The 27,657-nt window shown below is 43.2% G+C and overlaps 1 protein-coding gene across 1 annotated transcript in view; it reads left to right on the top strand.

Moving 5' to 3' along the window:
• Positions 1–27,657, top strand: part of LOC149441391 (DNA polymerase alpha subunit B-like) — a gene marked incomplete at its 3' end in the record, with an annotated part of 92,876 nt that overhangs the window by 14,436 nt on the left and 50,783 nt on the right. Inside the window, exons 2-5 of the mRNA XM_089657397.1 lie at positions 8,913–9,041; positions 16,027–16,151; positions 19,566–19,651; positions 19,830–19,887. Coding sequence (XP_089513523.1) covers positions 8,960–9,041; positions 16,027–16,151; positions 19,566–19,651; positions 19,830–19,887 — 351 coding nt within the window. The remainder of the gene's footprint in view (positions 1–8,912; positions 9,042–16,026; positions 16,152–19,565; positions 19,652–19,829; positions 19,888–27,657) is intronic.

The following is a 27,657-nucleotide window of genomic DNA, read 5'->3' as shown; positions in this document are numbered from 1 at the left end:
CATTCATCTAAAGTCACAGTGTGGTGTGCAATTGCCTCAGCTGGGATTATTGGTCCCTGGTTCTTTGAAGAAAATGAGGTCACAGTGACAGTGAATTAGGACCGGTATGTGAACATGTTGGAGGAATTTGTTTTTCCACAACTTGATGAATTGGACTTAGGGGACATTTGGTTCCAACAGGACGGAGCAACGGCTCACACTTCAAGAGCATCAATGGCTGTTTTAAGAGAACACTTCCCGGAGCGCCTCATCTCAATAGGGGCGATTTGGAGTGGCCAGCCCGCTCCCCCGATTTGGCCCCTTGCGACTTTTTTTTGTGGGTTTTTTTTGAAATCCCGCGTTTATGTAAACCGTCCAGGTCTTGTAGGGTCCTTAAAGGCCAACATCTGTGCAGAAATTGCCAACATACCCACTGCTATGCTGGTAAGGGTCATGAAAAACGCCAGAAATCGGATTATTCAGTGTATGGACAATGGGGGGCGTCACCTACCTGATATGATTTTCAAAACTGTGTAAAACAGAACTTTAGATATGTACCTACATTATTAAAGACAATAAAAACAATTCTGATTCATAAAATGGGTTTTATTGCATTTTGAAAAAAGGAAGTTATGTTGCCGCACCCTGTATATAGATCCATGTGATCTCATCTATCTTAACCTGCAGCTGATGCTATTGAAAATGGTGATAGTTGATGACAAAAAGTATGTTAAGTTGTAGGGAGGCAGAGAGCATAGCTTTCATATACATATGTACCGTATTTGCCGGCGTATAAGACGACTTTTTGACCCTTGAAAATCTTCTCAAAAGTCGGGGGTCGTCTTATACGCCGGTACACATGTTAGGGGGGCTGCGGCATTAAGTACAGGGGTTTGCAGGGGCTGATGTCTCTTACCTGGATCCAGTCCCACGACGATCCGGTCCAGGAAGCGCGGCGTCTCCTTCAGTTCGGCCACTGGATGTTCGTGCGGCTGCTCGGCTCCGCCTCCTCACCGGTGATTGGCCGCCAGAACTGTAGCTCAGGAAAGGCACACAGGCGGCCAATCACCGGCGAGGGGGCGGAGCCGAGCGGCCCCGCGAAAATTGAGTGCCGGAGCAGCAGGTAAGTGTTCTGTGTAGAGGTGCTGCTGCAACCACATATGCTGGCTGCAGCAGCACCATACGAGAACAGGGTCAGCAAGTCTCAGTGGGAGGAATAGTGCCCCATCATTGGTGTCACTGATACCAATGATGGGGCACTATTCCTCCCACTGATACCAACGATGGGGCACTATTCCTCCCACTGACACCAACGATGGGGCACTATTCCCCCCCCCCCCCCACTGACACCAACGATGGGGCACTATTCCCCCCCCCCCCCCCACTGACACCAACGATGGGGCACTATTCCACCCCCCACTGACACCAATGATGGGGCACTATTCCACCCCCCACTGACACCAATGATGGGGCACTATTCCTCCCCCCCACTGACACCAACGATGGGGCACTATTCCACCCCCCACTGACACCAATGATGGGGCACTATTCCACCCCTCACTGACACCAATGATGGGACACCATTCCTCCCACTGACATCAATGATGGGGCACTATTCCTCCCACTGACACCAATGATGGGGCACTATTCCTGCCACTGATACCAATGATGGGGCACCATTCCCCCCACTGATACCAATGATGGGGCACCTATTCCCCCCACTGATACCAATGATGGGGCACTATTCCTCCCACTGATACCAATGATGGGGCACTATTCCTGCCACTGATACCAATGATGGGGCACTATTCCTCCCACTGACACCAATGATGGGGCGCTATTCCTCCCACTGATACCAATGATGGGGCACTATCCCTTCCACTGATACCAATGATGGGGCACTATTCCTGCCACTGATACCAATGATGGGGCACTATTCCTCCCACTGACACCAATGATGGAGCACTATTCCTCCACTGATACTAATGATAGGGCACTATTCCTGCCACTAATGCCAATGATGGGGCACTATTCCTGCCACTAATACCAATGATGGGGCACTATTCCTCCCACTGACATCAATGATGGGGCACTATTCCTCCCACTGATACCAATGATGGGGCACTATTCCTCCCACTGATACCAATGATGGGGCACTATTCCTCCCACTGATACCAATGATGGGGCACTATTCCTCCCACTGATACCAATGGTGGGGCACTATTCCTCCCACTGATACCAATGATGGGGCACTATTCCTCCCACTGATACCAATGATGGGGCACTATTCCTTCCACTGATACCAATGATGGGGCACTATTCCTCCCACTGACACCAATGATGGGGCACTATTCCTCCCACTGACACCAATGATGGGGCACTATTCCTCCCACTGACATCAATGATGGGGCACTATTCCTCCCACTGGTGTGCATTGGAAGAGGGGTAGTCTTATACGGCGAGTATAGCCCAAACACTACATTTTAGCAGGAAAAGTAGGGGGGTCGTCTTATACGCCCAGTCGTCTTATACGCCGGCAAATACGGTATATAAAAAAAGGAGATTGTCAGAGTGTCTGTGGACTTACATCTCCTGCATAAATGTGGCAGTATCAGCAACCTAATTCTATGTTTATGGTTATTATTATTATTATACAGTATTTATATAGCGCCAGAAAGGTTTGCTCAGCGCTGTACATTATAGTGGGGGACAGAACATGAGACAATACAGTAACAAAGCATTACACGAGGGGTTCGAGGGCCCTGCTCTTTCGAGCTTACAGTCTAGGAGTGAGGGGAAAGTGGTACAGGAGGAAGTGGCTGTGGGGGATGGAGTGGTAGGAGGAGTGGAGGAGATCGGCTGTTAGGTGAGGGTGGGGTAGGCTTCCCTGGAGAGATGGGTTTTCAGAGTGCGCCTAAAGGTGAGGGTAGGTGACAGTCTGATGGATTGGGGTAGTGAGTTCCAGAGGATGGGGGAAGTCCTGGAGAAGTCCTGCAGTCAGGCGTGGGAGGTGGAGATCAGGGAGCTAGAAAGTAGGTCTTGTGAGGAGCGACGATTACGGGTTGGGTGGTATTTGGGTATCAGGTCAGTGAGGTAGTTTGGGGCAGCATTGTGAATGACTTTGTATGTCAGTGTTAGTAGTTTGAATTTAATGCATTGGGCAATCGGGAGCCAGTGGAGGGATTGGCAGGGGGGGTGGCAGAAGAGGAGCGGTTGGTAAGGTGGATGAGGTAGGCCGGTGAGAAGGGAGTTGCAGTAGTCCACACGTGAAATAATGAGGGAGTGAACGAGTTGTTTAGTAGCGTCTGGGGTTAGGAACGTATGTATTTTGGAGATGTTACGGAGGTGGAGCCTGCATGTGTTTGCCAACGATTGGACATGGGGTTGGAAGGACAGGTTTGAGTCTAAGGTGACAGACATGGCATGTCCAAGGATATACTGGCCACTGGGTCAATGATGCAGCTCTAAGCTGTCACTCTGCACTTCTCCACTGGCTGGAATGCACGCCAGCATGTGCAGTCCATGGACTCGCTCCTGACATGCTGGCTGATGCTCTCCACCAAGAGGTTGGACTGCCCCTCCAACCAGGAAGAGTGAGCGCAGGATGCACTCCACTGGGAGTCAATGGGAACGCACTAACTGGGTATGCGCCCGCTCCCCCCCCCCCCCCCCCCCCCGGAAGGGCAAGCACAATATGCGTTCCACCAGAGTCCCGGAAGTTAGCAGACTCTTGACCACTGGCGGCACCAGCAGAAACTAATTGATGGGAGCTCCTACAGGGTAGAGGGACTCACTGCACCAGTCCCAACATGTAGCCAGCATGTCGGACTGACCCGATCTCCCATCCATCCCTGCTGGTGTGATAACGTGGATAAGATGAACAATAGAATGATTGAATAATGAAATGAATGGAAGGACTTTTGGGTGAAATAAATGAATGGGCTAAAAAGACACAATGATGAGAAGTAGTGTGTGTGTGTGTGTGTGTGTGTGTGTGTGTGTGTGTGTGTGTGTGTGTGTGTGTGTGTGTGTGTGTGTGTGTGTGTGTGTGTGTGTGTGTGTGTGTGTGTGTGTGTGTATATATATACATGTGTGCACTCAATGTACTAATAACGGAGTTCCATATGGTGTTTGTATATAATAAGATGATGAATCCCATGGACCTAGCCACCATGTATAACAAATGAAAATATATATAAATAAATTAATGGTGCACCGAAATGAAAATTCTGGTAACGAAAATTCAAAATGCACTTGGCCAAAAATCTAAATCGAAATGTGCAGTTTTTAAAAATGAATATATATTTTTTAGATTCTTTGATTAAAAAAAAAAAAAAAATATATATATATATATATATATATATGCCAATTGTTTTATAATATATGAAAGAAGATGTTATGGCGAGTAAATATACCCAACATGTCATGCTTTAAAATTGCGCACGCTCGTGGAATGGCATGAAACTGCGGTACTTACAAATCTACATTGGTGATGCTTTAAAATTTCTACAGGTTAGCAGTGTCAAGTTACAGAGGAGGTCTAGTGTGAAAATTATTGCTCTTGCTCTGATGTTCCTGGCGATATCTCATGTGTGTGGTTTGAACACCATTTACATATGTGGGCATGGCCTAGGGATGGGGGCACTTTAAACTTTTTTTTTTTTTTTTTTTTCTCTTTTATTCTTTATTACAAGAAATGCATGTATCCCTTGTGATAGAAATAATTAGTGACAGGTCCTCTTTATGGAGAGATATGGGGTCAATAAGACCCCGCATCTCTCTTCTGCAAAGTATAGCATTGGATCAAAAATAGCATTGATCTAGTGCTTTCCTTCACTCATCTCTATGCCCAGCGCCTGGATCGTTCGATGGTTTCTCAGGTAATCCTGAGAACTACCGAGCGGTGGCGGCAGCGAGGGGCAGGGTTTTTTTCAGCACCTGTTTCAGTGCGCTTTTTTTTTTTTTTTTTTTTTTAGGTTGCTTTGATTCAATGATTCTAAGATAGCAGTCAAAATTGCTTATATAGAAATATACATACATATGTTAGGTTGTAGAACAAGAGAAAAAGAAAAGCAAAAGGGGAGGGTGAAGAAGGATCCATGAACAACCCCATGTATCTCCAGGTCTGCTTTGATTCCTCCAGGGGCAAGAGACCCTAAGGTGAAAATCCAATAGGTCTCCCTCTTGCACAATCTTTGAAATTTCCTGCCACTCTCTGAATCCCCTTTGATGGATTCAATCCCAAATACTTTCATACCTGACGGATCATTATGTGTTTCTGGGAAATGTTGCGGTACAGAGTATTTGTTTTTACTTTTGTTGCTTCTCCTTTATAATTGATTTATGTTGCACTTATGCTCGCCGACCCTGAATCTTAGTGGGCTTATGGTCCAACCAATGTATAGGAGACCACATGAGCAAATTAAGCCATAGATGACAAAAGAAGTGCTACAGTTGATAAAATGTTTGATCTTATGTACACGGCCATCTATGCCAACCACCTCCCTTTTTTCTTTTTTCTTTTTTTTTCTCCTATGCCACATATACATACAGGCCCTACAGTTGGTCATCCCACATTTTATAACTGTGTTTTTGATCAAAAAGCACTGACCAAGGACTGGCAGTATTGTTCTCGCTGGTACATTTCTTGATCCTGCTAGGTGCAATATAACTCCTGAGATCCCTAGGTTTCCTGAATACAATTTCCGGTCTTGGAGCAAGACATTGTCCCAAAACGGGATCCTGTTTCAGAATGTTCTGGTTTTTCTGTAGGGTTCGTTGTATTTCTAAGGCTTTGGTGTTGTACTTAGTTCAAAATCTAACTTGATTAGTGTATTTAGTATTAGGATCTTTTTTGCCTTGCCAGGTATGTGTAGTGAGCTTGTGTGATTCATTTGGGGAGCATTCCCCATATTAAACCCAATATTTCTGATAAGCTTCCTCCACATGGGCCTCACTGTACCCCTTTTCCAGGAACTTAGTTGTCAGGATAGCACTCTGTTCTTCATAATAAGTCCTGGGAGTGCAGGTTCTCCTTAATCTGCAATATTGTCCAAAGGGGGACATTGCAAATCCACCTGGGGTGATGGCGGCTGTTGGCGTGTAGGTATGAGTTACCAACACTGGGCTTAAATTTTTGTTTTTTAGAGCAGATGTTTCCATCTGCATCTGCTTGGAATTCTAGATCAAGGTAGGTGTGTAGTATATAGCTTTCTGCAGAAAGGTGACCTGAATGGAAGGTATGTTATTTTCCAAAAAATGCTGAATGGCTAACATTCAATACTGCTAGTCTAATAATGTGTAAAGTGATGTAACATCTAGGGAGAGCCATTTGTATTCGGGGCACCAAATAAAGGACTAGAGAATATCCAGCATATGTCCCGAGTCTCTGACATATGATGGTAGACCAATGACTAACTCTTGAAGGAAGTGGTCTATGTAGCATCCCAACATGCTGGGGATGCTGTCAATACATGCTATAATTGGTCTGCCCGGGGGCTTTTCCAAACCTTTATGGATCTTGGGTATATGGTAGAAATAAGGTGTCAATGGATATTGTTTAAACAGGAATAGATACTTATTTTTAGATAATACTTTGTACGCCAAGGCTTCATCTAGTACTTTGTACGCCAAGGCTTCATCTAGTACTTTGTACGCCAAGGCTTCATCTAGTACTTTGTACGCCAAGGCTTCATCTAGTAACTCTCTCAAGGATTCTTTATATTCTGGCAGAGGATCCCTAGGAAGCTTTTCCTAAGTATTAGGGACCATTCTCAATCTTTTGGCTTCAGTAAGAGAAGTATCTTTTATCCTGAATGACCAATTTATCAGCTTCCCTGATGATTATGTCCTCCCTGTTTTTAATGTGGAAAGAACAGCTCATGTGATGCTTATCTCTGCCTCCGAGCGAGTCAATGACTGCCCATATGCAGCTTCTGGATAAGCCATTAGAGAGTATGTAAGAGAGAGGGTACAGGCATTTGGTTTGTTGGCTCTGAGGAAGAGGCAAGTCCTCGAAACGCATTAGCCTGTTGGAAGTCCACGGTTTCCACTGCGGACAGTCCCGTAGTGTGGATTGGATAGTGCTGTTCTTTCATGATGTACCTTTTGACATTATTGTCATTTTGTGAGTACAATACCTATTTTAATTGTTTTAATAAATGTTTTTTAAGGTAATGCACTAGGCTGGTGTGCCCTCTGTTTGTTTTATTTATATCCAGTACATTTGGACTTCCCCAAATGTGAGGGCAGCAAGGAGTGCACATCCCAGGTTATAGCCTATGTTGAGTCCATCCCCAAGCGCAGGAGTATTTGGGTTTGCTGTTTTTGTTGTTCCAAGGGGGCTCCAGCTGCTCGGGACTTGAGAGGCTCTTATACTACAGGAACTGTTTGCAAGTTGACATTTTCTGGCTACATTATGCTGCTATCTATTGAGGAAAGAGAATTAAGAGGCATGTCCTTGGCTAAAGGCTTTATGAACAGTATTGATTTATATGAACTACCAAAAGGGAAAGATGACGTCCCAACATCCAGCTTTGATTCCCCTAATAGGATAATATGATTTCTTTGTTCTATAAGCATACTTTAGAGAAAGAGATGACACAATGGTGGGACGTTCTTTTGCTAGAGAAATACCTAGAGGTACATAGAGTTCCAAGAGGACTCCGACTAACTAAAATGTGTACCTGGTTGGAGGATGATCTAAAATCGGGAGTGGATAGATACACTTAGAGAATGTAATAAAATACTCCTCAGATATGATATGGTGAGTTTCGAAACAGATCTCATCAGCAAAAAATCTGGGAAATATGAGAGACAGACTATACTATCAACAAGGGCGTGAGTTCAATTGGAAGAAGGCTCTCCATATACACGCAATAGAAACAGACAAAGGTATAAGTGAGGAGTGCCCTAAATTTTCATACAGAAACAATAGGACCCACAGAGGGAATCATGTGGGAAGTCAGGGAGGTACTAATTCCAACAACAGAAACGCCTCCAAGCATAATTACATAAACGATAACTTTTCCACCAAGTCTCATGCCACTTATCATAGAAATAGGATCCCTTCCAATCAAACATCTAAAGACACCATCCCCTATGGTGTAAGCTGGAACAGTGTGGAGCTGTGTGTACTGGTTGGGAGACCACCCGGATGTCATGGAGGTGCAGCAGAGCCGGTCCAACGCCATCTGGACCAGGAGTCGTCCACGCTGACCAGTGTGTAATGCACCAGCGAGCGCATAGCCTGTGTTCTTTGCCTATGTTCTTTGTGTCCTCTGTGTTCACATCTGGACCCCTGCCTCTTCCGGTGATGTCACTTCCGCTGGTGCGTTCCGCACTGGTCTGCATGGACTCTTCCTTGTCCAGACTGTGTTGCTGCACCCCAAGACATCCGGGTGGTCTCCCAGTCAGCACACACGGCTCCACACTGTCCCAGCTTGCATCCATGGCACCCTAGGTATATGACCGGCGGTACCTGCAGGGTGGAGAGGAGTGGCTACATTCCCCTACACAGATGAGCTTGTCATTTTATTGCCTCTTGTGAGTGTTTTTAATCCTGTATTATGGAATACAGCATCCAATTACTGCACTTAGCTGGTGCCTCCTGTTCTCTTTTTTGTCGTTTGTGTGTAGAGTTGGCTTTGCTCTACAGGATGGCTGCCGCTATCTGACAGTGTCCCAGAGACTTTTTAAAGACTTTATTATGTGTGGACATTATATGATTTATTATTTTAAGTGTTAATTTACGTTCAACCCTTGCCTGTCTCCAGCACGGAGTTATACATATAAAAGTTACATATACACACATCTGCCTTGCAGGCATCTGACACTATTCATATTGTTTACAATCCATATTGTATTAGGTTGTAATAATCTCACCTCTGTGCGCCAGAATTTCTCCTTTTATTGTCTTTTCTTTGTTATTTTAGGCTTCATTGTGGATACAAGGACTCGCCCTGGTCAGCAGTCTGGCATCATGCCTGTGTCTGTGAAGAGTATACAAGATGAGCTGATTATCTTCGGGGTGGATTTTGAGGATCCTGAAGTCCCAGATAAATGTAAGAATCGGTGTCAAAGTTATGAAGCTACAAAAAGTACTGTATATACTCGAGTATAAGCCGACCTGAATATAAGCCGAGGTACCTAATTTTACCACAAAAAACTGGGAAAAACTATTGACTCGAGTATAAGCCGAGGGGGGAGGAATAGTGCCCCATCGTTGGTGTCAGTGGGGGGAGGAATAGTGCCCCATCGTTGGTGTCAGTGGGGGGAGGAATAGTGCCCCATCGTTGGTGTCAGTGGGGGGAGGAATAGTGCCCCATCATTGGTGTCAGTGTGGGAGGAATAATGCCCCATCGTTGGTGTCAGTGTGGGAGGAATAGTGCCCCATCGTTGGTGTCAGTGGGGGGAGGAATAGTGCCCCATCGTTGGTGTCAGTGGGGGGAGGAATAGTGCCCCATCGTTGGTGTCAGTGGGGGGAGGAATAGTGCCCCATCGTTGGTGTCAGTGGGGGGAGGAATAGTGCCCCATCGTTGGTGTCAGTGGGGGGAGGAATAGTGCCCCATCGTTGGTGTCAGTGTGGGAGGAATACTGCCCCATCGTTGGTGTCAGTGGGGGGGGAGGAATAGTGCCCCATCGTTGGTGTCAGTGGAGGGAGGAATAGTGCCCCATCGTTGGTGTCAGTGGGGGGAGGAATAGTGCCCCATCGTTGGTGTCAGTGTGGGAGGAATACTGCCCCATCGTTGGTGTCAGTGGGGGGGGAGGAATAGTGCCCCATCGTTGGTGTCAGTGGGGGGAGGAATAGTGCCCCATCGTTGGTGTCAGTGGGGGGAGGCCGCTCTCCTCCTCTTCACTCGCTCGATCTTCGCGGTGCCGCTCGGCTCCTCCTCTCCAAGCTCCACCTCCTCGCCGGTGATTGGGCGCTTGTGTGCCTCTCCTGAGCTACAGTTTCGGCGGCCAATCACCGGCGAGGATTGATCCCGGGGGTGTGTCCAGATGACAGGGACGGCATGTCATCTGCAGACGTTGACTCGAGAATAAGCCGAGGGGGCCGTTTTTCAGCACAAAAAAATGTGCTGAAAAACTCGGCTTATACTCGAGTATATACGGTATATGCAATATTCAACCCAATCTGTGACTCTGCATTTCTCTTTTCACTATTCCTTGGGCAGCATCTGCCAATAAATAGGTCTCTTGTCTTTATTAGGTCTCACAGCTTTGGTCTTCTCAAACCTCATCAGTACACCACAGGCAATTACCAATCGCACAAAATACATAGTTATATGTTGGTTGTTGCATGCTTGTATTTAGGTCATTTCTGTCACTCGTGGTTTTCCTTTCAGTGCTTTTTGCACTGTGCATTCCCTTTTCCCCACAATGAGCTTCTGTCATGGACTCTGCGGAACACTGCAGACCTCATTCCTGGGCATTCACACCCACCTGATTGTTAGCAGTACCAGCAAAGAAATGTGCTCAAAAACAATATCTCATTAAAATAAATTAATATCCTTCTTGTAATATTTTAATCTCTTATCCACTAACTCTTAAATTCTGCCATTTAACCCTCCCTTATCCTAATTGATAAAATCATTGTTTTAAAGTATGGAAATGTACAGGAAGTTATAATGAAGATAATAAATATCAGTGGGCGGTCCTGGAGGAAGTAATTTTGGATGAAACCATATCAGATGATGAGGGTGTCGCTAGCTGTTTTTGGTACAATTGGTATAAAGTGATATTTTTATATCCTATACCCTAATGAGTTCAAGTAAAAAAAAAAGTGGCGGGGGGGGGGGGGGTTGAACTTCACAATACTTGATATCCAGAGTGCTTGATCCTTCTTAATGCAGTGACAAGACTGAGTTTTCAAAATAGCAATAGTTAGTGACATCGTTGCCAATTCTGTAATATAGCTAGCTCAATACAGCATCCCAGGTCTAACAGATGGGCTGCTGTGACTTGTATCATGAACAGTTTCATATTCTGTTAAACAATAGCCCGTCAGGAATACAAACAAGTAGAGGAAGAGGCATCTTTGGATGCTAGCCTTTTTAGTGTGTTTTTCTATGTGGTTTTAATGAACCTGTTCCACTGTTTTGAGTGCCTTTTGTTAAACTCTTTTTGGTCATTGCCTGAAAGATGACTTTTATTTTTCTGGCTTAGTTTAATTCTTCTTATGTCGCTGGACAATGAAACTGCGAAGAGTTGCGAGAAGTTAAGGGGACTATAATTTCCCTAAACGTCTTCCAGGACAGCAACATGAGAGATAATGGCTCTGCCCTCTACAGGAAACGCAATAATGAGACAAGTTAAAAACCCTTCCTTCCCCCTCATCCTCAGTAATTATTGTGTTTCCAACCCTCCAGATGACCAGATGAACACATCACTAGTCCTTCGTTTTTTTTTTTTTTTTTTCTATCCTGTGCAGGTAATTGTGGTTACTTCCTATGTTCCTTCTTAAATCCTCATAAGCCTACTTGTGGGTATGACCTCAGGGAGTGTTTTTGGCACTGACAAGGTTTGAGTTTTGTTACCTGGATCTCACTCTCCTGTTTCTATGGACCTCATCCAGAAGCTCCTCTTTGGCACCAGGCATTTGTTTCCAGGAGGACCGGATGGCAGTCAGTGGGGAGGATAATTATGCTGGGGAAAGGATGGAGTCATTGGGATATTCGGTATCCCCATGGTGGTTGTTTTTCCCCTGCTGGTGGTCCTCATGGTGTCTCTCCTGGGTCCCTCCCATGATGTCAGCAGTGCGTCACTTCCAGCGGTAAAAGCGGCTGGAGGGGTGTACCAAGATGGTGGCAGTACTTCAGGCGCCTCACGAATCGCTTCTGGCCAACGGAGAAACGCTGAGGCGCCATTTTTAAACAGAGTTGCTGTCTTCTCTATTTGTGTACCAGTTCTACATTAAAGGAAGCACTGGTGATGCCAGTATATCCTTGATAGCGGCGCAGTGGCCTGCAGCACCCCAGCATGCAGGAAGGAGACGTGGAGATAAGGTCAGACACCACTAAGGCTAAGCCAGCTGCCCAGCCAGGCACCTCCGCTGAAGGGTCCAAGGCCCCGGCTACTGAGGTAAGGGACAGCTGAACCTCTGCTTTGAGGAATAGTGGGAGGTGGGGGTCGCATAGAGGCTCCAGTAGGCTGTATATATTTTTCTCTTTGATTTTCCCCAGGTAGCTCACAAATCCAGGAGGATATGTGGAAGCTGTGGCTCCAAGCTCTTGAATTCATACATTAAAAAAATTTGTGAGAAATGTATTTTATCTGTTGCCGATTCTGATTCTGTCTCTAACAATTTCATGTGATCTATGCGGGAAGAAATGATTTCCACTTTGCTAGATCTGTGGTTTCTGAAGAACATTCCACATCTCAGGCTGCTTCCCTTCCTACTGAACACACTCGTTTTTGTTTTCCCTTCCTTTGGTACGCATATAACACACACAGCATCTGACTCAGAGGAGGAGGGGAGGAAGGGTCTCCCTGGTCTTCTGGAAATGTGTGTTCAGATGCAGAGGGATGGAGATGCACGAGAAGGTTATTCCAGCAGATTTCTCTTTCCAGTGGAGGAGACACATCAGTTACTGAAGGCTATTTATACATCCGAGTTTCTCTCCAGAAACCGTAAGTCGAGATTTCTGTTTAGTCCAGAGGGGAGATATTCTTTAATTGTCCCAAATTAGATGCCCACCTTTCTCAGGTCTCCAAGGATGCTGACTTGTCCTTTTGAAGACGCAGAAGTTATTAAAGACCAGATGGATAGGAAGGCAGAGTCATTGCAAAAAAACAAAAATGCCTGGGCCTGGGAGTTGACAAGCTGGATGAACTTCTCTCTACAGATACCCCTATTGCTCAGGTCCAGGAAGCTCTGCCACTTATTTCCAAGTCAGTAGCCTTCCTAGCAGATGCTGCAGCAGAGAGTGTTTAGGGCTACAGCCAGGACTTCTGCACTTTTAAACTGCTTGCAGAGCTATTTGGCTCAATGCTTGGGAAGGAGATTTGTCCTCCAAGGCCAAGCCTTGTAGCTTACCTTTAGAAGGCAATCTATTAATTGGTTCTGGTCTTCAGACTATTCTTTCTTGTTCCTCAGAATACAGCAGTGAAGAGAAAGCATTTTTGTGGTAAGGTGCCCTTTCGGAGCATGCAGGCAAAGAGTTGCTTCGACCCCAAGAAACCTCAGTCTGATAGAAAGTGCTGGTCTTTTGATAAGACCAAGGGAAAAGGGGGAGCTTCTCCATTAAGGGATTGGCACCTTTGGGGAGCGGGTACCTGAAATTTGACAGGTACCCGCTCCCACTTTTGCTGCGATTGCCTAGACACGTGACCAGTCTCTGAAGACTAGGGGACCATTCAGAAAGTGCAGCACTACTCGTGCATGTGCAGTGGGCATCCGGCTGTGAAGCTGTAACAGCCGGGTGCCCACACTGAATATGCCAGCGCCGGGAACACAGGATGGCTGGTGAAATGAGCTGTGGGTAGGGGGGGACACTGCTGGATCAGGGGACAGGTGAGTGGCTGTTTTTTTGGGGTTTTTTTTTTTTTTTTTTTTTTTTTTTTTTTTTGTAACTACAGTTTTTGTAGCTGCTCACTTTCTTTTTTTTTTTATTTGGTTTTTTACATTTTCACTAGAACTCTACTTTAAGTCTAGCTCTCTCAGAACTGAGTTCTCTAGTTTGGTTAGTAAACCTAAAGGAGTCCACTCTGGAGCCGTCCAACATGGTGGCGTTCTTGGTTTACCGAGTGGATTCAGTTGCTCAGAAACTGTTTCTAACAGAACCAACGGTTCAGAAGTTGATGTCCTCAGTCCAGAATCTCCAGATTAAGCACCAGATGTCCTTGAGGATTATGAAAGTTCTTGGCCTGACAGCGGCCATTCCCGGAGTTACCTGGGCCCAGCTGCATTCGAGAAGGCTTGTAGGCCTTTTTGCTAGCTTCATGGAATCAGTCGCACTTCCCTGGACACAGTCCGCCTCAGAACAATTTACTGGATCTAAATTGGTGGATCAGTCGTCAAAATCTGATAGCGGGTCGGCCCTGGTCTCAAAAGAGACCCAGAAAGATTACCACAGATGCAAGCTCCTGGGGTTGTGGGGCACATTTAGGTCCTTTCCATGCTCAAGGGGTCAAAACTTAGTGGGGACCTCCTCCAATTTCAGAGAATTGTTGGCATTGAGATTTGCTCTGAAATCGTTTGCAGACTCTATTTTCAACCAAGACGTGTTGATTTTTTCAGACAATGCCACTACAGTGGTTTACTGGAAGAGGAAGGGGGGCACAAGGTCTCAGAGACTGCTGTCCCTGGCTCAGGAGATTTTGTTTTGGGCAGAGACTTGTCTGAATTCCTTGAGAGCCGTCCAGCTCAGGGGATCAGACAATGTTCTAGTTGACTAGAATCCATAACCCAGTTCGACAGGTACAATGGGAGGTTGCAGAGGTTTTTGCGCAGATTACGGATCTTTGGGGCCTTCTGGAAGTGGATTTGTTTGCCTTTAGCAGGAACAGGAAAGTTCAAAACATTTTTGCCCTAGAGAGGGACTCTCGAGCTCTGGGGGCAGATGCTTTGACTCCGGTTTGAGACTTCGGTCTAGCTTATGGTTTTCCTCCTCTAACCACTCTTATGCAGGTAATACAGAATATTGTATTGGAGAAATGCCTAGTCATCCTTATAGCTCCATATTGGCCAAAAGGGAGTTTGTTCTCAATTCTAATGTCCCTGTCAATTTCCCCTCTTTGGATGCTTTCGGACCACTCAGACCTATTTCTTCAGGGGCCGGTTCTCCATCCCAATCTTCATCTCTTCTGCCTGGCGGCATGGAGGCTGAAAGGAGGATTCTCAGAAATGAAAGCGAGGGTAGACAAATGATTGCCAGTCAACACTTTGAAGGTACAGGTTTCAGCCTTGTCTGTATTTTTGAATCAGAGACTGGTGGAGGGTCTACTGGTTAAGAGGTTCTTGGTAGCTAGAGAGACATTTCCCTAAGATGCTTAAAACTGTTCTTCCATGGGATTTGTCCATTTAAGAAGAGTGATTTTGAGACCAGATCCTGTATACCTTACTAAGGTTTCCTCGTATTTTCACTGTTACAGTTGGTTCCCCAAAAAGGAAAAGGTTGTTCAGTTTCTTGAATGTTAGAAGATGTTTGTTAGAGTACTTGCATGTTACTAGGTATTTCAGAGGATCTAGTCATCTTCTAGTGCTATTCAGTGGATCCAGAAAGGGTCTTTGTGCTTCCAAAAGTTCTATTGCCAGATGTATTCGCAGAGCTCTTTTGTGTGCATACAAGATCTTGGGCCACCAGCTGCCTTCCACCGTGCGTGCACATTCCACAAGAGCCTTGGCAGCCTCCTGGGCGGAGAGCACGTACCTTATAGGAAGATATCTCCAGAGTGGCGGTTTAGTCCAATAATCACGCTTTTGTACACCACTACCGTGTGGAGCTTCTTTCTAGCCAGGATTTGGCTTTTAGAAGGAAAGTTCTGCAGGCATTATTCCTCCCTAAGGTAGAAGTATTGCTTGTCTATCCTCTCATGTAGCCGTCCTGGAAGAAGCTTTGGGGAAAACCACGGTTACTTACTGGTAACTGTCTTTCCGGGAGTCTTCCAGAACGATGTCCTTTTTCCCACCCTATATTTATTTTTTCACGTTGTGAGGGTGATGGATGTGTTTATCTGTTGGGTTCTCCTCCGCTCATGTACACTGGTGATGGTCTTCTTTGCCTTTTTACTGAGGATGAGGGGGAGGGAGGGGTTTATAACTTGTCTCCTTACTGTGTTTCCTGTAGAGGGAGGAGCCATTATCTCTCATGTAGCCATCCTGAAAGACTCCCGGAAAGACTGTTACCGGTAAGTAACTGTGTGTGTTTTTTTTTTTTTTATATATATATATATATATATATATATATATATATATATATATATATATATATATATTTATATTTATATATTTTTTTTAATTTTAAGATAATTTGTAATAAAATTGTGCGATTGTATGTCTCAGATAAGCTGGCTATTACAGAAACAAGCTGTTTTTTGTGTATGTAGTGGTAGAACTGTGCTCTGTTCATCGACTCTGTGAGGAGGAGATTGTCACGGAATGGATGGCTTTCAGTGCAACGCGGCAGTTGGAACATTTGACGGTCGTCAATCTAAATCTATTGGAGCATGAGGTGAGCTATGATGATGTGGTGAGTGGTGCATATGTTTAACTCTGCTCTCAATATGTGTGTGTGTATGTGTATGTGTGTGTGTATGTGTATGTGTGTATATATATATATATATATATATATTGTAATTACATTTTTATTTTTCTTTCCTTATTTTTGGCATCAACATTTTCAGACTCAAGTCATCCCTTTTTACCCACTTCTATCATTCCTGTATTTTTCCAGTTTTTGCATGTTAGACATTTTTATAACTTGTGTGGGGTTTTATTTATTTTTCTGTGCTGCAATAACAGTTTTGGAATTTTTTAGCTTTTAGATTAACTATAATGCTTATTGCCTTGTGACTTTGTTTTCTTTAGTTTACATTTTCTGTAAGTTATACATTGCATGAATCACAGCATTTGTAGCAAATTCTGTCTGTACAGTGGTGAAATGATTGTATTCTACAGAGCTAAACACAAACTTTTGAAATACAGAAATATTGCTACAAGACGTCAGCGGTGCGCAAAATCACGTGTATATGTATGCATGTGTATGTATACGTGTGCGTGTGTGTGTTTATTTGTGTATGTGATTTAGCATTTCTTGGTAGGGGGTGCACGCCCCTACCCGCACCGCCATTCGCGGCCGAGGCTGTCTAATCACCGGGCCCCAGCTGGTAATTACTCACTGGCGCCTGGTGATTTCCGAGGATCTCCTATGGGTAGGAGGACTGTTTTGTTTACTAAAAGTTCTCCTCCCTGTCTGCTCGGGCTCACTGCTGTGGATGGATATGCACAGCCATCCACAGCAGTGTGATTACAGTGAATCACAAACATATGCTGCCTCATAGTAAAACACTCCCAGCACACAGTTAACCCTTTGATTGCCCCTCATGTTAACCCTTTCCTGCCCAGTGCCATTAGTACAGTGTCAGTGCTTTTTTTTTTTTTTTTTTAGCACTGATCACTGTATTGGTGTCACTGGGGATGTCAGTTCCCGCCAGTGTCAGAATGTCTGCCGCAGTCCCGCTATAAGTCGCTGATCACTGCCATTCCTAGTAAAAATTAAGAAAAAAAAAATCCCTGTATATATACACCGCCATTTGCAAACACTAACTTTCTCGCAAACTAATTTACACGTATTGGGATTTTTTTTTCTAGCAAAGACGTAGCAGAATACATTTTGGCGTAAAGTTTATGACGAAATTTTATTTTTTTTTACTAAATTTTACTGGACACGTTTAATAGCAAAAAGTCAAAAATAGAGTGTTTGTTTTTCCGGTCTTTTTTTTTTTCTTTTGAAGTGCAAAAAATAAAAACCGCATAGGTGATCAAATACCACCAAAAGAAAGCTCTATTCGTGGGGAAAAAAGGATGTAAATTTCATTTGGGTGCAGCGTTGCAACTGTCAGTTAAAGTAACGCAGCGCTGTAACGCAAAACATTGCCTGGTCAGTAAGGGGGGTAAATCCTCAGGAGGTCAAGTGGTTAAAGGGCTAGTTCACTTAACACTGATATTCTTGTTTAGAATGGACACTGTTGAGTTTAGTCACCCACTGGCTTTAAAGCAAAAAAATTACTTGACTGGGCTTCTCCGCTTTAGTTTGTGCACTACATATGAAATGCACAAGTGCCTATCTGCTGTTACCACCACTAATATACATTTCTTATGAAGTAACTTTTGAGTGGTGGCTGGGGACAATTTGTGTATTAAGAAATCAAGCAACTGCTTTGGCTAATATAAACGTGTTATTATTGCAGTGGTTTTGATGTGACCTTTGCATTTCAATTAGGGATGCATCGATTTTTCGTTGGCTGAAACATATCGGCTGAAAATAGCACTATCTGCATTTTGCCGAAAGGAAATATTTAGCCGATACAGGGGATTATGTGTACTGCAGATGGAGGGGGGGCAGCCATTTAAAGGCAGGAGAGGAGCAGTGTGTACAGTGAGCTACTGTTAAATGTCACTGCTGTTTTTTAAATGTAATTACCGTTTTTCTTTTTCCCTTCACTATAGCTCCAAGAAGGAGCTGTCATTCTCTCTGCCACTAAAAGAAACAAAGGGGCGGGATCACCCAGTGATATTAACAAGTGACCCCACCCCTTTGCGTTTTTTTTTTTTTTAGTGGCAGGGAGACTGACAGCTCCTTCTTGGAGCTATAGTGAAGGCAAAAAAAGCTGGTAATTACATTTAAAAACTGGCATTGACATGTAGCGGCAGCCAGTGACTGTATACACTGCTCCTTTCCTGCCCCCTCCCTGCGCACACACACACTGCCTCCCCCACCCCACCACTCATATACTATCACATAGGGGACTATTGGTCCCCTACGTGATGACAATAAAATCATAAGTTAAAAAAATAAAATAAAAATACACAATGTAAATAAAATACAAAATAAAGTACTTTGAACCTCCCCACCCCACATACGCAGACGTTTTGGATTTCAGCCAAGTACATTTAGAATTTTCAATATCCGTTTTCGGCACCAGAATTTTCATTTTGATGCACCACTAATTTCTATATGCTTTTTGAGAGGGAGCAGTAAAACACAACCAAGCATAGTACTGTAAAACACACGATCATGAGTAACTAAAGAACAAATATGGTTGCCTCATGTACATATAAAGATACAAATTATACACTGGGAAAAAAAACACATTTCTATGGCAAAAATGGAAAAAACCCTATGGAGGTCAGTTGTCCTGTTAGTCACATGGCCATCTCTCTTCTCTTGATTGATTTCTCTCTCCTGCATTAATTGGCTCCTCCTTTGGGATGATGCAGAGGGCCGTAAAATGCAGTGTGTGCGTCTGTCTGTGTGTCTGTGTGAAGTATAAAAAATGCTCATATTTTTAAGCTTTAACACATTAAGATTATTTATTCAAGCTGATCTTAATTTTAAACATTTTAAAATTAAATTAATCTCTAAACTGTATTAAGAAATTAGAGAAATAGAGATAATAGATAATAATTATCTAAATTACTCATGGATACATTGTTGGACCAAAAATAAATTAAAGATTACTGTTTAACAACTAAGATGAATTTTTAAAGTGGAACTATGCAAAAAATACATATATTATTAACCTGTCGGTAGCATGAACAACATTTTTGCAGTCACCTGTACCATAGTTTTATTACCTGTAGATCCATTATCTTTCCACTTGTGTATTATTAGTATTATTATACAGGATTTAATAGGGTGACAGTGCTGTTCATTATGTTTTAATATCGCACAACAGCATTGTTACCTTGAGTTGACCATTTCACCCCTGGCATGATGATCTCTCCTGGGCTGTTTGGGGGTGAATTGCAGTCTGCGAAAGGTAGTCTCTACTGAACTTTAGACATTTTGCATAATGCTGTCTATAAGTAACTCTCACAAGAGAATTATTTGTGGAACTTTTTTTTTTTTTGCAATTTCTTATAGGTTCTTAATAAAAGAAGTGCGAAACGTCCAAGTGTGAGGAAAGATAAACACTGTGGCAATAGGAATTTTAACAGCATTCAAGAACTGTATCCTCCTTTTTTTTTTTTTTTTTTTTTTTTCTTCCTCCTCCTTCCACCTTGATTCAATCTGTGTGTCACTCATTATTTTAATAACAAATGCTCTATGTGGTTTGTCCTGTTTCTCTATGATTGGTTGTGTAATCTCAGTATTTGCAATGTTTGCATCCTTTACTCTTTCTCATAGTATTGAGGTGGAAACTGAAGAAGAGAACCTATTGGATGCTTATTCCACACCAGCAAAGGTAGGTCTTGAGAAGTACATGATTTAGGGTCCATGCACACTAGGCTCAAAAAAAAAGAAAACCGCCAGTTCCCTGATAAAGAGGGTTTTTGTACAGTTTAGGTGAGCTTAGGACATTTTTAGCATTTTTTTTTTTCGTGTCAGACAGCTCCATTAAAAATTGTAAACCAGAAGGGTTTTTTTTCCTGTCTCTAAATGGTAAGCTTAAAATATGCCTCTAACTGTCCTAATATGCATGGACACATAGGATAACACTGAGCTGCTTCTACGGCACACAACTCTTGTACTATGATTACAGCGTTTGGTTTTTTTTTGTTTGTTTTTTTAAGCCAGTGTGCATGGAGCCTCACACTGGTATTTTTTATTGTTTTTTTAATTATAATTATTATTATACAGTATTTATAAAGCGCCAACAGTTCGCTCAGCGCTGTACATTACAAAGGGAGACAGAACATGTGACTGTACGAAAACAATACATTGTGATGCACGAGGGGTTCGAGGGCCCTGCTCTTTCGAGCTTACAATCTAGGAGGGGGGGGATAGTGGTACAGGAGGAGATAGCTGTGGTGGACAGTATATGCTGACTTTGTGGTTTGTGTGTGCGTGTTTCAAAATTTCACACATATGGCTGCTTAATGTGCACATTTCGAAGACCATTGATTGTGCAAGCAGCAGCCAACCTCACTGGGCAATGTCTTATTAGCCAGTTGTCCCTTTTTTAAAGTAAATCTGACCTGGCCTAAAACTGTTTCAAAGGTAGCAGTATTACAAAAATGAAAGCTTCCTATGGTGCATGTTTATCTCTAGTTTTCCCTTGCATTTTGGGCCTAGACTGTACACAGGGTTTCAAATTACTAATTCTAGATTAACCACTTCCTGCCTGCAATGTACTGCGGCCGGATGGCAGCTACAGGCACAGCGACTTACCTGTATGTCGCTCTGGCTGTACTAACACAGCGCGACTGTACTTCTGTGTCCAGGGGGACACAGCGGAATGAAGATCCCGGTGAAATGGACCCGGTGATCACATGATCACAATGTAAGCAAAGCTGTTATGAATCAATCTCATTCATTACAGCTCTGCTTCTCCTCCTTGTGAGCTGTGATTGTCCCACAGCTGTCACATGATACATGGGGCCAATCACAGGACCCTGTACTATGTGACCAGCTCCAGTCAATCACAGATCACTATCTTGAGCTGTCAAGAACCTAACTCATTCATGACACGCACACAAAAGTAAAACGTTAATATGGTAACATTGTACTATTCTGATAAAAGTATTAAAAAATATTTTAAGGCAGCTCTTGGTAAAGCGATGCAATCTTATGTCAGTTCCTGGTTTGGGCTGTGAATGCGCCTACACATTTAGCCCTTCCGCTATTTTTCACGGATGATTTGTACCAATTGATTGTGGGCCAAAGCATTTTATACGCACAACAATACATCGGCCGGTGATTACCAAGGATCTCCAATGGGAAGGAGGGCTGCTTTGTTTACTAACAGTCCTCCTCCCTGTCGGCTGTGGCACACTGCTCTGGATGTGCACAGCATAGCCATCCAGAGCAGTGTGCTTACAGTGAAGCACCAACACACTGCCCCTCATGTTAGCCCCTTCCTGCCCAGTGTCATTAGTACAGTGTCAATGCTTTTTTTTTTTTTTTTTTAGCACTGATCACTGTATTGGTGCCACTGGGGATGCCAGTGAAAACCAAGTCAGTTCTCCCCAGTATCAGAATGCCTGCCGCCATTACTAAAAAAATAAAATGCAAAATGCACAGGTGATTAAATCCCACTGAAAGAAAGCTCAGTTCGTGGGAAAAAAAGGCCGTAAATTTCATTTGGGTGCAGCGTTGCATGATCACGCAGTTGTCAGTTAAAGTTGCGCAGTGCGTAACGCAAAAAGTAACCTGGTTAGGAAGGGGGGTAAATCCTCAGGAGGGCAAGTGGTTAAAAAAAAAGACAGGGACAGTGTAAAATAATAATAATAATAAAAATGAAAGAAAAAAAAAAGCACTCTTGCCCCCCTGCACACGCACACCTGCGTGCGCAAACGTTGACCTAGTGTCGGTATGTAAACAGCGGTTGCACCATGCATGTGAGGTATCGCCGCAAACGTCAGATTAAGGGCAGTAATTCTAGCACTAGAGCACCTGTGTAAATAATTGGTGACCTGTAAAGGCTTTTAAAGCGTCTATCGATAATAAAAATGTATGTACCGTATTTTCCGGCGTATAAGACGACTTTTCACACCAAAAAAAATCCCCCAAAAATCGGGGGTCGTCGTATACGCCGGAAAACTGTCCATCCCGGGAGCTGAGGTAATATGGAGGACACATCTTCAACATCCCCAAGTGAAAGATTGCCAATTAATTTATTTCATCAAATAATTTACCCCACTGGATGTAGCGTCTTTATCTTCGGCTGGATGTGCTGCTGGAAGCCCTATGTAGCTTCAGAACGTCTCTCTGCTGACACTGTCCCTCACTGAGCCAATCACGGCAAGCCTGCTCGGATTGGCAAAGGTTGAATAGACCGCCTCTCTAACTCAGCCAATCCGAGCAAGCTTTTTATGCATACGAATTATGAATACACCGCTTGCCGTGATTGGCTCAGCGCAGTTCATACAGTGTCAGCACAGGGACGTTCTGTAGCCGAAGCCACAGTATTATAGAGCACATCCAGCGGCTTCAAAAGGTAAATACGGTCTTATATTCTGTATGTAGCCGAATCTACAAGCATATCCAGTGGGCCAAAATGTACTAATAGGTACATTATGTAGGGTATGTTTATATACTGTATTCTAGTAAAAAGCCTGCTCAGATTGGCCAGAGTCAGAGAGACAGTCTATTGCAACCTTTGCCAATCCAAGCAGGCTTGTTGTGATTGGCCTTCCATTTATCAATGTATGTTATGTTGGAAATATGTTATTCAATAAAAATGTATTTAAAAAAAAAAACTGGTGTTGCCTTGGAAGTGGGGGTAGTCTTATACAACGAGTATAGGCCAAAACCTATGTTTTAACTGTAAAATTAGGGGGTTGTCTTATACACCCAGTCTCCTTATACGCTGGAAAATATGGTACTTTGTTGCCATTGCATGGGCATGCGCAGTTTCAAAGCATATCATGTTTGGCATCAAAGTACTTTTTTTTTTTTTGTATTTAATCAAACAATTGGGCAATATATTGTGTTTTGTGCATTAAAATTCTAAAGTGTGTTTTTTTTTTTTTTTTTTCCCCCAAAAGATTTGTTTGAAACATCGCTGCACAAATATTGTGTGACGTAATAAAATTTCAACACCCACCGTTTTATTCTCTAGGGCCTCTGCTTTAAAACATATATATAATGCTTGGGGGTTCAAAGTAATTTTCTACAAAAAAAAAGTTTTTTTCATGTGAACAAAAAGTATCAGAAAAGGCTTGCTCTTCAAGAGTGGCTGATGGGTGGCATAAGCTTCTAATGTCTTGCTGAAATGCCAGGATAGTAGAAGCAACCCCTCCAAATGACCCCTTTTTTGAAAACAGATACTCCAAGGTATTTGCTAACAGGCATGGTGAGTATTTTGCAGATCTCACATGTTTTTGGAAAACGAAGACAGAAAAAAATGTATTTTTTATTTTCCAAAATCTTGTGGCAAAAATGTGTAAATACTCACCATGCCTCTTATCAATTTCCTTGGGGTGACCACTTTCCAAAAAGTGGTCATTTGGGGGAGGGGTTTGTACTATCCTGGCATTTTAGGGTCTCCGAAACTGATAGGTAGTGGGGAAGTGATATGAGGAAATATGCCCTTTGAAAGCTTGGAGGATGTGGTCATTGGATTTTGCAGGCCTGTATGTAGTTAGGCTTGGAAGAAGTAGAAGTCATTTTCAAAAAATATGTGTATACCATAGTTTGTAGATGCTATAACTTTCTCACAAACCAATTAATATACATGTATTGAGATTTTTTTTTTTTTGTCTTTATACCAAAGGCGTAGCAGAATACATTTTGGTCTAAATGTGTGACTGAGTTTTTATTGGATATTTTTTATAACCAAAAGTGAAAAATATCGTGTTTTTTGTTATTTTTTTTCAAAATTTTCTGTTTTTTTTTTTTTTTTTGGTTTGTGCAAAAAGAACTGCAGAGGTGATCAAATACCACCAAAAGAAAGCTCTATTTGTGTGGGGGGAAAAAAGGACATAAATTTCATTTGGGTACAGCATTGCATGACCGCACAATAACCAGTTGAAGTAGCACAGTGCCGAACAGCAAATAATGGCCTGGTCATGAAGGGGGGGGGGAAATCCTCTGGAGGGCATGTGGTTAAGCTGAGCCTTAGTTTGGTAGTTATCTCCATTCTCTGACATTCACTTGCCAAATCAGGGGCTTATGCCAGCCATGCCTGGTTCGAAAATCGGATGATTTTTTTCATCCAAAAGAATAATCGGCTGATTTTTGCACTGTTAGTGGGTTAATGGCACTGGCCTATTTTCGCGGTTCCGCCTCTTTTCGGTGATCGGGCATGTTGGAAAATTCGTGAAAAACGACCGATTTTTGACTCTATATTCAAATCGTATGATTGTTTTTACGAAAAGAATATGCTCATGAGCCGTGACCTGGAAGGAAAAGAAGTTTCGCCTGTACGGAATTTCTGCTCTGGAACTAAGGTCAAAGCTGTTTAATGTCAAGAAAACATTAGCAGATGGCTTTCTGTGTGTGAATAAATGTACAGCACATGCATTTGCTATGGCAGGCACTCTGTGCTAAATTGTCTGAAGAATACCCCCCAAAGTCACATCAATTTATGTCCATTCTCACCGACCATGCAATGATGTGATAAAAGGCTCTATGCATTGACCCCCCAAAAAGGCCAGCCACATGCAAAAATGTAGAAACAGTTATGCGGATGTAAAAGTGGTTAACTCATAATGTACTGCAGAAAGATGCAGTTCAGAATTTGCAGTGATTTCTGTACAATGTCCATACTGCATCCAAATTGCACCTAATTAATGCAAACCGCTGTGGGGGTGTGTGTCAAGTTAAGAACAACCCAAAATTGGTTTACAAAATGATGTGCAATGTGTTTAATCGGCTAACATGTATGAAACGCATGACATTTGCAGAACATTACATACCAGTTTGTTGTGATCCTAATACTCTTATATGCAGAATTGCCTGATGTGGCACCATGCTTTAATATTAACCACTTCCTGTATACCCTATAGTAGAAAGTAAAAGTCCTAAAACAGCATTGCACAGGGGCACAAAATTTTATATATATATATATATATATATATATATATATATATATATATATATATATATATATATATATATATATATATATATGATTTTTTGATTTCCAGGTAGGGTGCACACACACGTGCGTGTACACCTTACCTGTGCTGCCATTCATGGCTGCAGCAGTCCATCACCAGGGTGTGCACGGTGATAACTCAATGGCACACGCTGCTTGGCAAGCATCTCCAATGGAGGGAGAACTGGAAACAATACAGATCTGTCCTCTGTCAGCTCCTGCACACTGCTTTTGCATGGCTCTGCATAGCAATGTACTTACAGTGAAGCACCAACAGAGCCACACAGTGTAAAAAACACATCACACAGTTAATCCTTTGAGCACCTCTCATGTTTACCTTCCTGCTCAGTGCCGTTAGCACAGTGACACCACCCCAGTGTAAGAATGTCCACTGCATCCCCGCTATAAGTCACTGATGACCGCCATTACTACTAAAACTAAGAAAACCCCAAAAATTAGTCTATACACCACCATTTGTAAACTGCTCTAACTTTCCTGTAAAACAATGAATGTCCCCTTTTTTTGTGGGCCTAGCTCAAAAACATGAACACACAAGTGACCCCCCAAAAAAAAGAAATTAAAGAAAGCTGTGTCTATTTCAAAAAAGAACGTAAACATTGTTTAGTTGCAGGGTTGCATGACCATGCAATTGTCAGTTAAAGTAAGAGTGCCAGAATGCAAAAAATGGACTGGTCAGGATGGGGTGTAAAACTCCTCAGGAGGGCTGTTGCTTAGATCAGGGGTTTCAAACTGGCGGCCCTCCAGCTGTTGCAGAACTCCAAGTCCCATCATGCCTAATGCCTTTGGGAGTCATGCTTGTAACTGTCAGCCTTGCAATGCCTCATGGAACATGAGGGCCACCAGTTTGACACCCTTGGTTTACATTATCCTTATATTCACCCCCAAAATAGTGAAATATAAAAACAAACCCATAAATGTCATTGGCATATAAAAAAAAAAAATTGTCAGATCTTTTTAAGCAACACTGCTTTATTGAACTATTTATTGTATAATGAACGATGTAAGCTCAATAAAAGACGTAAGGCCACTGGAATTGCTTTATTTAGGGTGCATAAGGCATGGTTCTCTGGGTGTCAGGTGAGGGCTTCCCACCTCAGACATGGGACACAATATTCTCTCAGCAGCACTCATCCACACACAAATGGAAGTATTCTATCCATGAGTACAAAGCTCCGTCTGATTGGGTGAGTCAACGAGGCAGGCTATTGATTAGCCAATCAGAGGAAGCTTTGTACTCATTGATGATACATTACTTCATATGAGTGGCTGAGTGCTCCTAAGACAGGCTCTAGTGTTTTTCCTTTTCTGAAATATGAAGGTCTCCACTTGTAACGGAACACAATGCTGTATGCCGTATGTTGCCTCAATCACATACCGTTTAGACAGCACATTCAGTGGCCTTGCATGTGAGTATTGCTTCTGAAATATGAAGGTCTCCACTTGTAACGGAACACAATGCTGTATGCCGTATGTTGCCTCAATCACATACCGTTTAGACAGCACATTCAGTGGCCTTGCATGTGAGTATTGCTGGTACGGGGCTCAAAACAGGAATCGCAATCAGCACAAATAACCTGAAAAAGATAGACTAGACAAGAGGAAAGAAAGGAGTGAAGAGAAAGAAGACAGACAACAACAAAAAAAAAAGGAAAAAAAAAGGGGGGGGCTCCCGGGGGACCGCAGCAGAGAAAAGAAAAAAAAATATAAAAAAGGAGAAAAAATAAGCTGGTATATAAGTTTTTTATATTGACTAGGTACTGGTCGAATCTTGACGGTTGAACTATATCAAGCCAAGGACGCTATGTCTGTAAAAAATTTTTGTATGGGTGTCTAACAGTATAGCTGTCAACTTTTCGTTGACCATTATTGACCAAAGTTCATCCGGTTTTTGACAGCCTCAAAGCTGGGGAGGGGAGTCTTCCAAGCTCTCGCAATCGTCAGCTTGGTGGCCATGAATAAGTGCGATGCCAGCTGCCGGTCGGGATGAAGTAGGCCCACTAATGGTTTAAATAACAGCGCTTCGTACGGGTTGCGTTTAATGTCTGTGTGGAACATAGTGCGGAGAAGGGCATAAACTCTGATCCACAATCCGCACACCTTGGGGCAAGTCCACCAAATATGGACCATGGTACCCGTCTGTTGACAACCTCGAAAGCAAGTCGGGGAATATGTGGGAATAAAACCAGCCAGATGAGCAGGCGTGTAATACCATCTATAAAGAACCTTGTAGGCGTTTTCTAGAATAACATTCCTAGAACATTTGGATAATTGTTGGGTCATGATCCGCCAATCCTGCTGATCTAGAGTGCCCCCAAGTTCCGACTGCCAACGCTGATAAGAACGGACTGGAGGAATTCTATGAGAAATAATGGAAGCGTAGACCAGGGAAATTAAGGCTGGAGCATGGGGTCTATGTCTACATTGACTTTCAAAGGATGTCAACCTGTAGGG

This window comes from Staurois parvus, unplaced genomic scaffold, assembly GCF_062004578.1.
Source record: "Staurois parvus isolate SC_StPar_1 unplaced genomic scaffold, SC_StPar_1.0 ptg000989l, whole genome shotgun sequence".
Lineage (NCBI taxonomy): Eukaryota > Metazoa > Chordata > Amphibia > Anura > Ranidae > Staurois > Staurois parvus.
This window is presented reverse-complemented; position numbering and strand designations above follow the sequence as displayed.